The sequence below is a fragment of the Microcaecilia unicolor genome, chromosome 2 (assembly GCF_901765095.1).
Source record: "Microcaecilia unicolor chromosome 2, aMicUni1.1, whole genome shotgun sequence".
Classification (NCBI taxonomy): Eukaryota; Metazoa; Chordata; class Amphibia; order Gymnophiona; family Siphonopidae; genus Microcaecilia; species Microcaecilia unicolor.
The window spans coordinates 386,537,825-386,551,898 of NC_044032.1; the positions used below are offsets into that span (position 1 = coordinate 386,537,825).

The 14,074-nt window shown below is 42.2% G+C and overlaps 1 protein-coding gene across 1 annotated transcript in view; it reads right to left on the minus strand.

Annotated features, from left to right (window-relative positions):
• Positions 1 to 13,852, minus strand: part of GPAT3 (glycerol-3-phosphate acyltransferase 3) — a 147,318-nt gene extending 133,466 nt beyond the window's left edge. Inside the window, 1 exon segment of the mRNA XM_030190558.1 lies at positions 13,682 to 13,852. Coding sequence (XP_030046418.1) covers positions 13,682 to 13,822 — 141 coding nt within the window. The 5' untranslated portion in view covers positions 13,823 to 13,852.
• Positions 13,853 to 14,074: the final 222 nt, after the last annotated feature.

Below are 14,074 nucleotides of genomic sequence, written 5' to 3' on the forward strand. Positions count from 1 at the left end.
AGACGTTTGCAGACTCCGGTGAGAACAAATACAAAGTGATGTCGTGGTAAGATGAAGTTCATGTGGTATAGCCACATTAGGGAAACGTACATCGGAGGAGTTGCGTTTTGTCCACTAAGTACTTTAGTTCTGTTGTGTTGCATGGATCAGGCATTTAAGTTGGATCGGTGGGGTATGCCTTTTTGAACAGGTTAGTTTTTAGTGATTTCCGAAAGTATAGGTGGTCGAACGTCGATTTCAAGGCTTTTGGCAATGTGTTCCATAGTTGTGTGCTTATGTAGGAGAAGCTGGATGCGTAAGTTGATTTGTATTTAAGTCCTTTGCAGCTTGGGTAGTGCAGATTTAGATATGATTGTGTTGACTCTGATGTGTTTCTAGTTGGTAAGTCGATCAAGTCTGTCATGCATCCCAGGGCTTCACCATAGATAGTCTTGTGGACCAGGGTACAGATTTTGAAGGCAATGCGTTCTTTGATTGCGAACCAGTACAGTTTTTCGCGGAGGGGTTTTGCGCTTTCAAATCGCATTTTTTCAAATATAAGCCTAGCTGCCGTGTTTTGAGCAGTCTGGAGTTTAAGGTTTGTTCTTTGCATCCTGCATAAATTCCATTGCAGTAGTCTACGTGGCTTAGCACCATTGATTGTATCAGGTTGCGGAATGTTTCCCTCGGGAAGAATTGTTTCAGGCGTTTCTGTTTCCACATTGAGCGGAACATTTTCTTTGTTGTGGATGCCGCTTGGCTCTCTAGTGTTAAGTTGCGGTCTATTGTAATGCCAAGGCTTTGCTAAAATCTAAATATACCACAACATAGTTTTGCAGTGATGACTAATAAACTGAGTGCCCTTGGCATGGGCCCTAAAATGACCCGACTGGGTAGGAAATGGATGAGTGGAAGGCGACAGAGGGCAGTGGTAAACAGAGCTCACTCTGAGGAAAAGGATGTTACCAGTGGTGTGCTTCAAGGTTTGGTTCTTGGGCCAGTTCACTTTAAGATTTTTATAAAAAAATATTGTTGAAGGGCTGTCTGATAAGGTTTGCCTCTTTGAGGACGATACCAAAATCTGCAATAGGGTAGACACCCCTGATGGTGTGGATAACATGAGGAATGACCTAGAAAAGCTTGAAAAATGGCCCAGAATTTGGCAGCTAAGATTCAATGCTAAAAACAAAAAAAAAATAATACAAATAATAATGCAGGGTCATGCATTTGGGCTGCAAAAACCCAAGGGAACAATACAATTAAGAGGTGAAGAACTTTTGTGCTCAAAAGAGGAGCGGGATTTGGATGTGATCAGATGTGATGATCTTAAGGTGGCCGAACAGGTGGAAAAGGCAACAGAAAAATCTAGAAGGATACTTGGGTGCTTTGGAAGAGGAACAGCCACCAGGAGAAAGGAGATTATCATAAAGTCTAAAGATCTCAATGTAAATACTTTGGAAGAAAAAAAATAAAGCTTCGGGAAATATGTATAAAACCAAGCTCAAAAATATATAATCACAGCCATATATATTTGGTAAATACAATTAATAAATAAAAGTGCTTATAAAAATAACAATGAATGTGATTATATATATATCAAGAGGACATCAGTATCTCCAACATATATGGTTACAATTCAGAGACAATACTTATCTCCATGTGGCCTTTTCTTCTCTACCTCTTGGTACAACAAAATTCACAGATACAGTTTTCTTATTCCATCCATAATGAATATATCTTCAAAAATATGAATCTACAACAATTTTAGTCCCAACATAGACCTATGTTTCCTCAGGGAACTAAAACTAAATAACAAAATAAAACAAACAAAATAAAACAATTCAATTAAATACAATACATTCATACAAACTCATGTATAATGTCTAATATATCAAACATATAAATGGCAAGTGACCGACTCACCTGCAAATGCGCAGTAGAGACTTCCCTCTCTGTCCCGCCCTCGCATCAAGACGTGATGACGTCAGAGGGCGGAACAGAGAGGGAAACGGAGTCGGACTGTCGGCCACTGCCGCCTGGAAATGAAAATCGTGTGCACCAACCTCCCCCCTACCCCCGCTCCCCTCCGTATCGGGCCCCCTGCACTGACCCGACAGCGCCTCTCACCTCTGTGTGGGAAGCGCTGCAGGCAGCAGCAGAGCGATCTGCTGCTGCCTGCAGCACTTTCACACGGAGGTGATAGGTGCTGTCAGGTCAGTGCAGGGGGCCCGGCATAGAGGGGGGAGGGAGCGGCGGCGAGGAGGGTAGCTGGAAATCTCGCCCGTTTTAACGGGCCTTAACGGCTAGTATATATATATATATATATATATATATATATACACACACACACACAAACTTAGAACACATTGACAGGCAGCTCCTTTAAGCTGGGCTACCCCAAGGTTACCGATGAAAAACACTATACTTGAGACAACTGAACTAATAATAAAGTCCCTGTTGAACTCTCCCATCTAATAACTACCAGAAAGTCAAAAATCCATCCAATCTATCTCCTGGTTTAGCCCCACTGGGGAAACAGTATTCCAGTGAAAAATAAACCAGTGTTCTTTCCGATACCACTGCAAATGAAAAATCTACCAAAGTACGCCCTGCACGAATTCAATGAGACAAAAATGGAGCCTCCTTCCATTGATGTTGCAAATAGCTTATGTTCAGCCACTCAATTTTATTTTTCTACGAGTCTGTCCTATAGAGAGCAACATGGATATTTAAACACAACAAACAACTCGCATAGTATCACAGTCTGAAGAGAGGCATAAAAAATATATACTTAGAACTCAAAATCCTGTTCCCACACTTAACAACAGTAGACACAATGATCACATTTTTCTATGTCCAATAAATTGGGGCTGATCCAAAAAAGAGAAAGATATTGTAAAATTGGCCAAGTACTTCAAAAATTATATTATGAACTGAAGAAACCTTGGGTGAATAAAGATAACACACACCAGAGAATCTTTAGGGAAATTTTGCTGTGCATGAAGAGCAGTTTTTTTATAATCTTGCTTAACCAGTATATATGGATAACCTCAATTCAAAAAAAACCACTAACAAAGCCTGCATAACCGCAGGAATTGTCCCACTGGTATAGTATCTTTACTGCATTATTTTAGCAGCCTCCATTTGAAAAAGTTACAATCTGTTGACTTCTAAAAAAGAGAAAAAAATAAGTTGGTCCATCCATGTGTTAAAATTATGCTTTACCTGATCACTTTCTTTCCTTTAGTAGAAGCAGATGAATCAAGAACTAGTGGGTTGTGTCTACAATCAGATGGAGATAGAGGTCACTGGATCTGATTATAGGATGGATACCTCTTCCCAAAGTCAGTATGTCAACTACCAAAGCTGCCCAACAAACCAGGCCTGAAATCACCCTAGTATGTTCCGGGTCGGGTCCTGGTCAGACTATAGCCATCTGGTTGTAGCCTGTTCCAGTCACACCCCAAGGCGACAAGCAAACTCCCGTCCATCAGGTATCAAAAATTCCCAATCTGACAACTGAAAGGAAATCTTTGTTGTCCTGTTTCTGATCCTATATGATGTACTCTAGTTATTTTATTTTTTTTAATGTGCGATTGCTACATGGTGAACCAATGCAGAATAAAAGCAACACGCGCCCATGCGATACAGCAGACAAAAGATCAAGAGGGTGGGATCCTGGTTTTATTTGCTGCTACCAAAGGAAAGAAGATTATCAGGTAGGACAATTTCACCTTCCTTAGCGTCAGCAGCAGCTGAATCCAAGAACTAGTAGGATGTAGCAAAACAGTCCCTAACAGCACTGCCGCACCAAACCAAGACTCTCTGTGCACGGCCACATTCAAACGTCAGTGGTTCATGAAAGAATGCCGAGAGGCCTAAGTGGCTGCCCAACATATGTCCTCCAGGGAAAAGGTTCTCTATGGGATTTACACCCTGTAGAATGCATTTGTTTTGTTAAATTTAAAAAAAAAATGGCAACTACGCCACTGTTGTACACCCTTGCCTCATACCTACTGTAAACACTCATCTCAACCTTGGTATACAGTAATACTCAAGAGCTGGAAAGATCCCAGGGCGTCAAGGAGCCTAGAACAACTGGCACCTGTACCTAAGGCAAAGAAGCTAGACCCGGGATAGGATATAGCCAAAGTGACAGAATCCAGAGTGGAAAAACACAAGAGCTCTGCTACTACAGCTAAGCCATCACTGCTATAGCAGCATCTGAGAATGCACCAGGCCACATTTGAAGATAAGCTGAATGGACAAAAGAGGGAGAGAAGTTTGCACAGTCAAAGCAAGAAATTATTTTTAAAAATGCTATTCTTAGCTCAAAAAAATTTGAAAATCGGATTTTCAGTCAGATTTTTCTATCCCCAACACCGTTCCCTCAGCTGAGCGGGAGTCCTCCACCTACAACCCTGACAGTGGTAAGGGGGGGGCTGTTTCACTATCCAATTTTCAATAATGAGGGACAAGCAAGTTCTGTAGAACGCCAGGTAACCTGCTTCTCTGTAAAGGCTGAAAACACAATATTGAAGCAACACCCCCCCCCCTACTGACAGCAATGCAATTGGAGGACTCCTGCACAGCTTAGAGGGAACAGTACCTGCTGATATGTTTCTCTGCATCTTTCCTAAAAACTCACGGGCTACTAGGAAGCTTTGCTATTATTTAGCACAGCAATTCACTCCTGATTTTTCTATACAGATCTCATTTTCAATGTAGTAAGTTTTCAGTGCAAAACTACTGCAATACAAGCAGTAGCAATGAGTAGGGAAAAAAAAAGGTTGAATCTGAAATTGCTCCTAACTTTTTAACTTCACCAAAATTTTAGCCATTTTTAAATATACTTTTCTTGTAGCGCTGGAGTAAAACTTTCAGTGTGCAAGAAAGGAGTCATTTGAAATGAAGCAACTGCACTTCATGTCACCCTCAAATGACGCTGTTGACTTATTCTTGCTGTACATTTCCTTGAGTGGAAGTCTTCCGAAAAGCAGTTAATAAATCCTAATTAATTAATTTTACAGATATAAGGGGAGGGACACTGGTGGGGAGTATTACAACACTGGAGGCTTTCTGGTCAAATGCTTCTCTAACCTGGAGTGCTCTGGACCACACAAAACATTTTCTCTCCAAGGCTTTTTCAGCTTGTCAGTGGCAAGTCAATTCTTGTTCAATGAATAGGATCTAATGGTTCGCATACTGACAGGAAAAGTGAAAAAAAAACAACAACACAACAATAAAACACTCAAGCCATTTCCATTTTAAATGCGGTAAACAATGCCATCTTACTGCAGTGATGTGTACTGATTTTCTATCAGCACACTTTTTAAAAATGTTTTGTTATTGATTTTCAAATCACACGTACATAAAACACTGTGGAATATAATAAAAACATACATAGCACTTGCAGTAACGTCTACACTCTTTAAAAACAAATTTTATTTATGCAATTTAAACATACAATCACAAGAATTACACTTGTGTAAGAAAATGAGGTACAATAGTTGACAAAATAAATTCAGAGGATAACAAAACACCTCCAGAAAATAAAAATTTTGTTACCCCACAACGAAACTAACTAGTAAGGAACAGAGTAACCATAGCCTCAGAAGCAAAAAGGAAAAGATCAAGAAATAATTACAGGAATTCTGAACCTGAACGTGGCCTATACTTTATCATGAGCGAACTAGTCTAGACGTTATCCAGAAACTGGAGGGGGGGGGGGGGGGGGGGGGGTGGAACAACATGGCTCAGAGTAGAAGTAACTACAGAATAAAAGGCACTTATAGGGATACTTCAGCAAAAAGGTACCCAAGTACTCTAGCACATAAAAAAATAAAATGCTGTCTCATTTTCTGAGCGGCACGAGCCATGTCAGGAAATACACGAACTTTCAGGCCAGAGGACAGGTGGATTATCAGAAGCCCCATGCTATTCAAAACAGTGCTCTACAAATAGCGCTGGATCAGGGCAGGGCTATACCACCCCTATGATCAGAGATAATAGCATGCAGATTTAAGCATGGTATTACCTCTGATCACAGGGTAAAGTGCAGGAAGATTGTGCCTCAGCATGCACTAGGCACAATCCTCCCGCACTTGTTTGAAAGGTCCGGGCCAGGAGGAAGGTAGTAGCACAGACTCTTCAGCGCCACATTCAAAACATTCAAAATGGCAGCGCCCACCCCTGCCCAGTGCATCCTGGGATGCACTGGGTGGGGCTTCCCAACCATAAAAAGGAGGAAACTCCCTTATATGGTAGGGGAGCCCCACCCAGAACATCCCAGGATGCACTTTTTATTTTGTTTAATCTCCCTTATATATTCAAACATGCCAGCTTGTGCAGCACACAGATGTACACAGAGGAAGTATGATGACGGAATTTTTCATAGGTAGAGTAATAATTTGTTATAAATTATAATCAGTGTGTCATTTGGAGGGGTTGGTTATAGGGACACCCTAGAACTGTTATGTTCATGCAGAGATTTTTTCTCTCTCCTTGTAAAGGGCCACTAAAACAAACATCTATTATAATAAAACTCACCCTCAACGTTCTGAGGACACTGACGTCAGTGAAGCCAAGCCCTGACTTCCTTCAAAAAGGTTCGAGGGTGGAGCAATGGCAGAACAACGAAAGGGGTTGGGAGGGAGGGAGGTGGGGTGGAAATCGCTCCGGGCCCCGCCCTTGCGTCAAATGTCATGACGTTGGGGGCGGAGCAATGGCAGAACAACGAAGGGGTTGGCCAGGGAGGGAGGGGGGTGGCGACGAAAACCTTGCTAGCGCCCATTTCATTTGCTCTGAAACGGGCCTCTTTTACTAGTCATGTTATGAGAATCAGTTGCTCAGCATTCAGAGTTTCTATTTACTCATTTATGATATTTATATCCCATATTAAACATGAATTAGGTTGAAACCTGGGAACATTTAAAATCTTTATTTTTTTCCCTGTACCTACATCAAAAGAAACGATTTATTGAAGTGGTTATATTATAAAAATGCATTTGCCTTTTTTACTACTTTTTCTCAAAGAGGTATTGAATGATAAAGGAAGGGCTTCCTTCATGCAGAAGTTTGTTCCGCATCAGCCTAAAGTCTAAATGTGCCAACATTGTCCAGTTCCACACATATTATTAGCCGCCAAGTTGTTAATTATGTTCAGCGGAAATATATCCGTTGCCTCAGGTGCTTGCTATGTGAATATTGCATCTCTGTTTCATTATTGCTACCAATTATTACATATTAAGGGAATTTGCTTTAAACTTTGTTTTAATTCATTTATCCAGTCCTTGCACGCATACGGTTTTGCCTTTTAAACCCAAAGGTGAATCCCAAGCATGGCTGAACAATTAGGTATAAACTGTTTCTGACTTTACTTGTTTGGAATTTGAACTGCTTTGGGCCTTGTGCTGATCTGTACATCTGCTGTCTTATCAGAGTATGGAAGAAAATGATTTATGTTAATTTTACTAGTATTTTTACTATTTATAGAATCTGGCTTTCTTGTGTGTGTGGGGGGGGGGGGGTTGTCAAGGTGACTGCGGCACAGCAAGGACTGGGCGGGCCGAGCTGGGATAGAGGATGGGATAGTGGGGATGGGTTAGATTCCCGCGGGGACGGGTTAGATTTCCGTCTCCTTGCAACTCTCTAGCAGAGATCCAGGGTCTAATGCCAACAACCCACTTTGGAAGCGACAGTCCATTGGGCCAGGATCACAGGGTGGCAAAAGCTCTCTACCTATCCCTTTCTTCTTTTTGATTCCCATAAATAGGCTGCTACAGAGAACAGAGGAAAGGTCCATACACTCACAGACTGTCAGATGCCATCTTGCTCTGCCCCCTCCAGGATCAGGTCTCTTCTCCCCTACACTCATTTTTAATGTCATTAGTTTACTGCATCATGATGTTTCTTTTTCAAGTAATTAGAAGTTCTTTGAAGATAACCAAAATGGTATTTATCAGTGATGGTACTAATGCAAAATACCTTTTGCTGCCTGAATCAAAAAAATACATTAATTTCAGTAATACAAAAGAACAGTCATAACAACAACAACCAAAAAAAGCAATTGCCCAGGAGCCAATGCCAGTACCCACAATCCCTCTACCACCAGTACATGCCCTTCATCTGCATTTTCCCCCATCCCTACCATTCAAGCTTCTCACCCCTGCACATCCTGTCTTCTCAGCACCAGCTCCAATGCTCACCAATAGAAGAAGGTATGCAACAGAACCTTCAGGAAGAGAATGGAGGCCTGTCAAGTGCTAAAAACAAGATCCTGGCAGATTTGTGACCAGGACAGTACGGTACATCTTATGTTACGTTCTTGTGCAGCTAAGGAGTTAATTAGCATAGAAAGACATAACAATGAAGTGAAGGATCCAAAACAGACAAGAAGGTACAAGAGTGTCGGCATGGGTAGTTTTTTTTCTGATATTCATTCAATTGTCACAAACTCAGGGAAAGTAAGTCCTGGGCCACCGCCAGGGATCAGCTAGCAGCAAGCACTAAGCAATGCACAGCAAGGCGACCTGTTGGAAGGCACTGAAGAGTGTCTAGAGCAGGTGATGGGCAACCTTTTGAGCTTGGTGTGTCAAAATTCGCCAAAAAACCGAGCATAACTCGGGTGGTGTGTCACTTCGAGAAAAAAAACATAATTCGCGATATTTATAGTTTAATAACAAAAATGTATAATTGTAATATATAACTGTATTTAATAAACCAAAACCTAATTATTTAACTTACCTGCTTAGTGACTTCTTTGTTCATCTGTCAGTCGGTTTCTTTTGTTGGTCTTGATATTATTTAACTTGTGTGGGGTGCCGTGAACTAAGATAAGTGAGGGGGAGGGGGAATTCTTTAACTAATCTGCCTATTAGTGACTTTTTTGTTGCTGAATTTCATAGGCTAAATCTTCAATTGAAGGTTGGTATTTTGTACACTTCAAGCCCAAGCAAGCGCTACTAACTCATCTTTCAATCTGTTTCTTTTGTTGGTTTTGATATTATTTAACGTTTGAGAATAAGGTTTCACAAAAGTATGTAGAGGGAAAATTGTGAGTAAAGCCATTGCTATATTTTTCAGGGTGCTAAAAGTGTCTGGTAATCGGATCCAGGCACTCCAAATTTCCTGGTAACTCAGATATTCTCTTAATAATTGCATCTTTATTCTGCATATCGTGAAATAGAACTGGTGCACATCTTAGGAGAGTTTCTTTAATAAATTCTCCCTCACTGAGTGCTTTTCCATGCTGAGCTATGGAGTGAGCAATGCTCAAACTTGCAGATGTTAAATTTGTAGAACCTTTTACAATTTAAGGACTGGAATTAGATTGGCTCTTATAAAAGTGTAGCTGCTGCCTGGAAATGTATTCCTTCCTTTCATCCTCACTTTTTTTCAAGAGCTGGGAATGATTAGTTTCAAAATGTCTATTTATATTCCACGTTCTGCTTACTATCGTTTCAGTACATAGAACGCAAAATGATCTGCCATTTTTTTCTATAATGCCATACATCTCGGTCCATGTCTCTTGAAAGGGTCGGCTACTGCTACTACCACTTCCTTTACTTAACCTTGGTTTTTATTTTTTGGGTTCTCCATCAGGGGGGCAGTGACAGAAGATAGAATTATAGATAGCCTGTTAGCCCTGCAGGCAATTAGGGGTTAACTAGCCTAACTGACCACCTATGTAAATTAAGACGGCTGCCGCTATTTCTAATGGCGGGAAACGGCACCCATAGCACATGCCCTAGCCTCTCCCAGCCTCCCCCTCACCTATCTCAGTAATGATGATCAATTACAAATCCACGACACCCCAGAACAGTAGATTGGATGATGGTTGCGGGTAATGGTGATCACAGGGCCCTCAGAGATGCGTCCCCCACGGCATTCCGCTGCTCTCTGCTCCGCCGGCCGGAAGTGAGATCAAAGATCCCCTAACGGCCGTGCAGGAGCCGGGGCAGAGGGAGCAGCAGGGAGAGAGCCAATAGGAGCACACACGGCACCCCCCTCCAGCGGGTAAACATGCACCGGGGGGGGGGGGGTGAATTTCACCGGGGGAGGGAGGTCGCGCTCAAGGAACTCCGCTGCTTCTCCGCGTGTCACCGAAAATGGCTACGCGTGTCAGTACTGACACGCGTGTCATAGGTTCGCCATCACTGGTCTAGAGTCTTCTTAAATGCCCCGTATACCAGAAGTGGTACTCTTCAATAGGGGTTTGGGACTTTCTACCACTGGTCCTAAAAGTCGGCACTTGGTGCACATATGCGTCTAAGAAGTCTTGCCCTGGTTGGCACCTTCCATGCAGGGGAAGCCCTCGACACAGCACAGCAAATAACGCAGCCAGCCCATCACAACCCAGGGCCCCAAGAGACCCAGCGGGGCCCACCCCCAACCCCCCATGACTACCCAAAGGTAAACTGGGACAGGGATCATGGCTGTGGCTGTGACACTAATAAACACTTATTTTTATATTGGAGCTATTTTGTCAGTCCTTTAACCTAGTGCAAGTACTACAACCTGCAAGACACCTGCACCTACCCCTCTGCTCCACTCTCTGCCTACTAAGCCATAATCACTATGTGGTAAACAGAACCAAGTGAAGAACAAAAGAAAAATCATCAAATGCCTGTTGCACATATGCAGGCATTGTGACAGCATACCCCTCATAACACTTATTTGCCCAGCAGACTGTTTTCAACATTGATTAAATGTTATTACTATTCATTACTGCAGCCTGTGGAAATTAAATGGCAAGCATGAGAGTATTCAAAACTTGACACCAACAACACAAACTGACAGGCAAATAAAAAGCTTTCCCAGGGCAGCTACACTGTCACAAGATTCCCTCTCATGATCAATATATTTCTCTTTATCTATGCCAGGTTAGTGGGTTACACCCTCCCTCCAACAGAGACACAAAGCACTTTTCCTTTATATGCTGGTGCAGCAGGGAAGCCAATCAGTACCCTATTGTCACAACTTTCTCATCCTTGCCATATATAACTCATCCCTTGTAACTCTCCCTACTGATGGTGAATACACCTATCTATCGCTGTTACCTGTGACATCCTGAGCAGATTCCTGGACTGACCTGGCAGGACTCAAGGAAGAATAATTATCATATAACTGAACCCTTTTAGTGTCTCTGCACCAAAAATAATTAAAAGGTACAAAAAAACCCAGAAGCCAAAATGGCAACATTTAAAATCCTGAGTTTGCATCTTTCAAGCATGCTTAACTCATAATAAAGGATGCATGATCAAACTTGGTTTTACAGAAGGCCATCATCAAAGAGCACCTTAGAATGGCATAGCTTTCGAAATAAGGCAAACAATTTGAGCACTCATAATCCACCACAGTGACTTGTGCTTTGTATCAGTTTTGTGACTCTCACTGATAAAGTTTATTTTTGTGTTCTCCAACATAGGAGAGGTTATAAACATGGGCTATCTAAAAGACAGGTTATTTTAGAACTAACTCGTGCTATTTTAGCATAGGTCCCATTTTATGCAGAGACCTAGTTACTAATAACCCGGGTTAACAGTCCAATAACCTGTGTTAATGGTAGACTATGTTAATAACTTCTCCTGTTAATAGGCATTGTGTTTATTATAAAGCTTGAAAGCTGGTTGAAAGTCCACATACATAATATTTTCAAATTTTCTGCTAAAACTGAACACAACAATCCACAAAAAATGTTTCTACAGGATGGGCCTAAAGCAAAAAAAAAAAAAAAAAAAAAAAAACCATCAAGAAGTTAGACGTGAAAGGCAAGGATAATCCTGAGATTATATTGGGGGTTAGCAGAGTTGTAACACTTGAAAACTCTTAGGGGCCGATGCACAAAACTTACCATGGTTGCAATGTATGCTTCAGACATGCTGTAGCCGGTCTAAAGCAATTTATGTAGCATCTAATGCACAAAGGGGTTTTGCATGGCTTTAACCATGTGCCGAAGCAGTTAGCGAGAATCCTATGAAATTTATTAGAACATCATTAGTATTATAATGAGCATACTGTGCAATGTACAGAAAGGAGCAACTACCTTTAACGCGCTAGATTTTATGGCAGGTCAGCAGCTGTCGGAGAGGAGCCCTCCTCATCCAAGCTGGCAACTCTGGGGCTGACCCCCTATACAGTTCCCTTCTTCCTTCAGCCTCTGCCTCCCAATCACCCTCCAGCCTGATGCAGGGAGCCCTCCTCTCCTTCCCACACTCAGCTGACCGTTATTTCTCCTGCCACAGGCAGACGTGGAGGGAAGAGAGCGAACCCCAAAGCCCCGCTACTTTTCTAAGAAGGAGCTCCGAGTTTTTGCCCTTTGGATGAAGAAGGTGTGCTCATTTTGAGTGCAGGAGCTCTCCCCTTCCCCCCTTTCCAATCCTGGAAACAAATGATCTCATTCTGCACATGTGTTAGGCGCTTCCAAGGGCCAATGAACAAAGGTTGCCATTAAATTTCAATACATCTCATTTGTATGCCATCCCCTTTGTGCATCTATTGCTATTTGCGACTCAGTAAGTTCATCCCTGGCTGCTGTATTTAACGGCGACATCTGTGCATAGGCCCCCTCTCTCAGTCTTGTTGTTTTCCATGCTTCAGTTTCATTGGCTCAGCAAATGACCATTTAGGTGCTGACATGTTCAGAAGATACCCAGTTTTTGCTATAAGCAAGAGGAACGGAGACAGAATCTTACATTAAAAAAAATAATAATAAAGAGCAGATAAGAGACATGAGATCTGTCAAGCTGGCTATGAATTTGGTATCAGTGGTAGGGTTGAAGCCTGCCATAAATTTTGCACACATGTCCCCATTAGAAAAAAAAATTAAATCTCAAAACATTTACTGTTAACATATACAAATCAAAAGGGACCAGGTTCACTACAACCATACCAGCAGCTAGATTTTAATTTGAATATTTTGCCCCTGCTAAGGGCTACAAACTGTGAAGGTCAAAATGCGAGACTGACAAAAGTTTAACAACTTGCAGGGTTGACAAACTCGGGAAGTCCAAAAGATCACCGAGTCCAACATATTCTAATCACCTAGCAGAACATGTACATAGGTAAAGCGGTAAAAAGACTCTGGGATCGTAGCTATTACAACAGGAAGATTAAGTTATTTATTGTTATCCGAAGAACATTGGGGGGGGGGAGGGGTCAGCTCCAATCACATCACACCCATCAACATATGTTGCCTTTAAAAACTTATTTTAAGAACTGGACGACATAATTAGAATTTTTCACGGGGTGTGATCCTTGTATTCAGCTGTTGCTTTTATGCTTGAGCAAGGTAAGACAGTCCCTTATAGGATTAGTAGGCTTCACCATAAAATATTTTGTAACAACCAAAGACAAATAAATAATAAGGACACACCCTACTACAGTAAACAAGAAGATTACTTATCGCCTACTGTGACTTCGAGACTTCCAAAATGATTAAGATTTCCCGAATTTCACAGCAGCACAAAATCCGAGCCTAACACGGGCTCCTTATGCTGCGCCGCAACAGAAATTGAACGCCATACACACACACACCAGAGAACTTATGTCTCGTTCTTGTAGCCGTCAGAGTTTACAGGCAAAGCCACCTAATACCACACCTTCAGAACTAAGGATCGCACTGCCCGCGATTCACATGCAGAAAGTTCCCTACAGCAGGGAAGTGGCACCGAAGGGCCCCGTGATCCTCCTGCTCACTCACCTCCAGGGTCTTCACCAGGACGCTCATGTACAATTCCGAGATACCCAGCGAGAGACCGAACATGGACGGCAGCAAGATGAGCACCACCACCAGCGTCAGCCACACAGAAACCACGCTCAGCACCAGCCCCATTGCCTCCATGATCCTTCAAGCTACCACTGCCCATGAGAAGCAGAAGTTAAAAAAAAAGTGGACTGAAGGGCTTCCCCGCCCATGAGCCCTCTGATTGGCCCTAGAGTCACCCTCCCTCCCTCCCCCCTCGGAACTCGAAAGGCTCGATTTTTAGTTCTTTGTCTGGCTGGTGTTTGTTTTATTAGTGTTTTTATTTTATAAGGATTAGCATTGTCAGAGAAGTGTGGGGGTGGGGTAGAAACCCAATATTAAACCTACCTA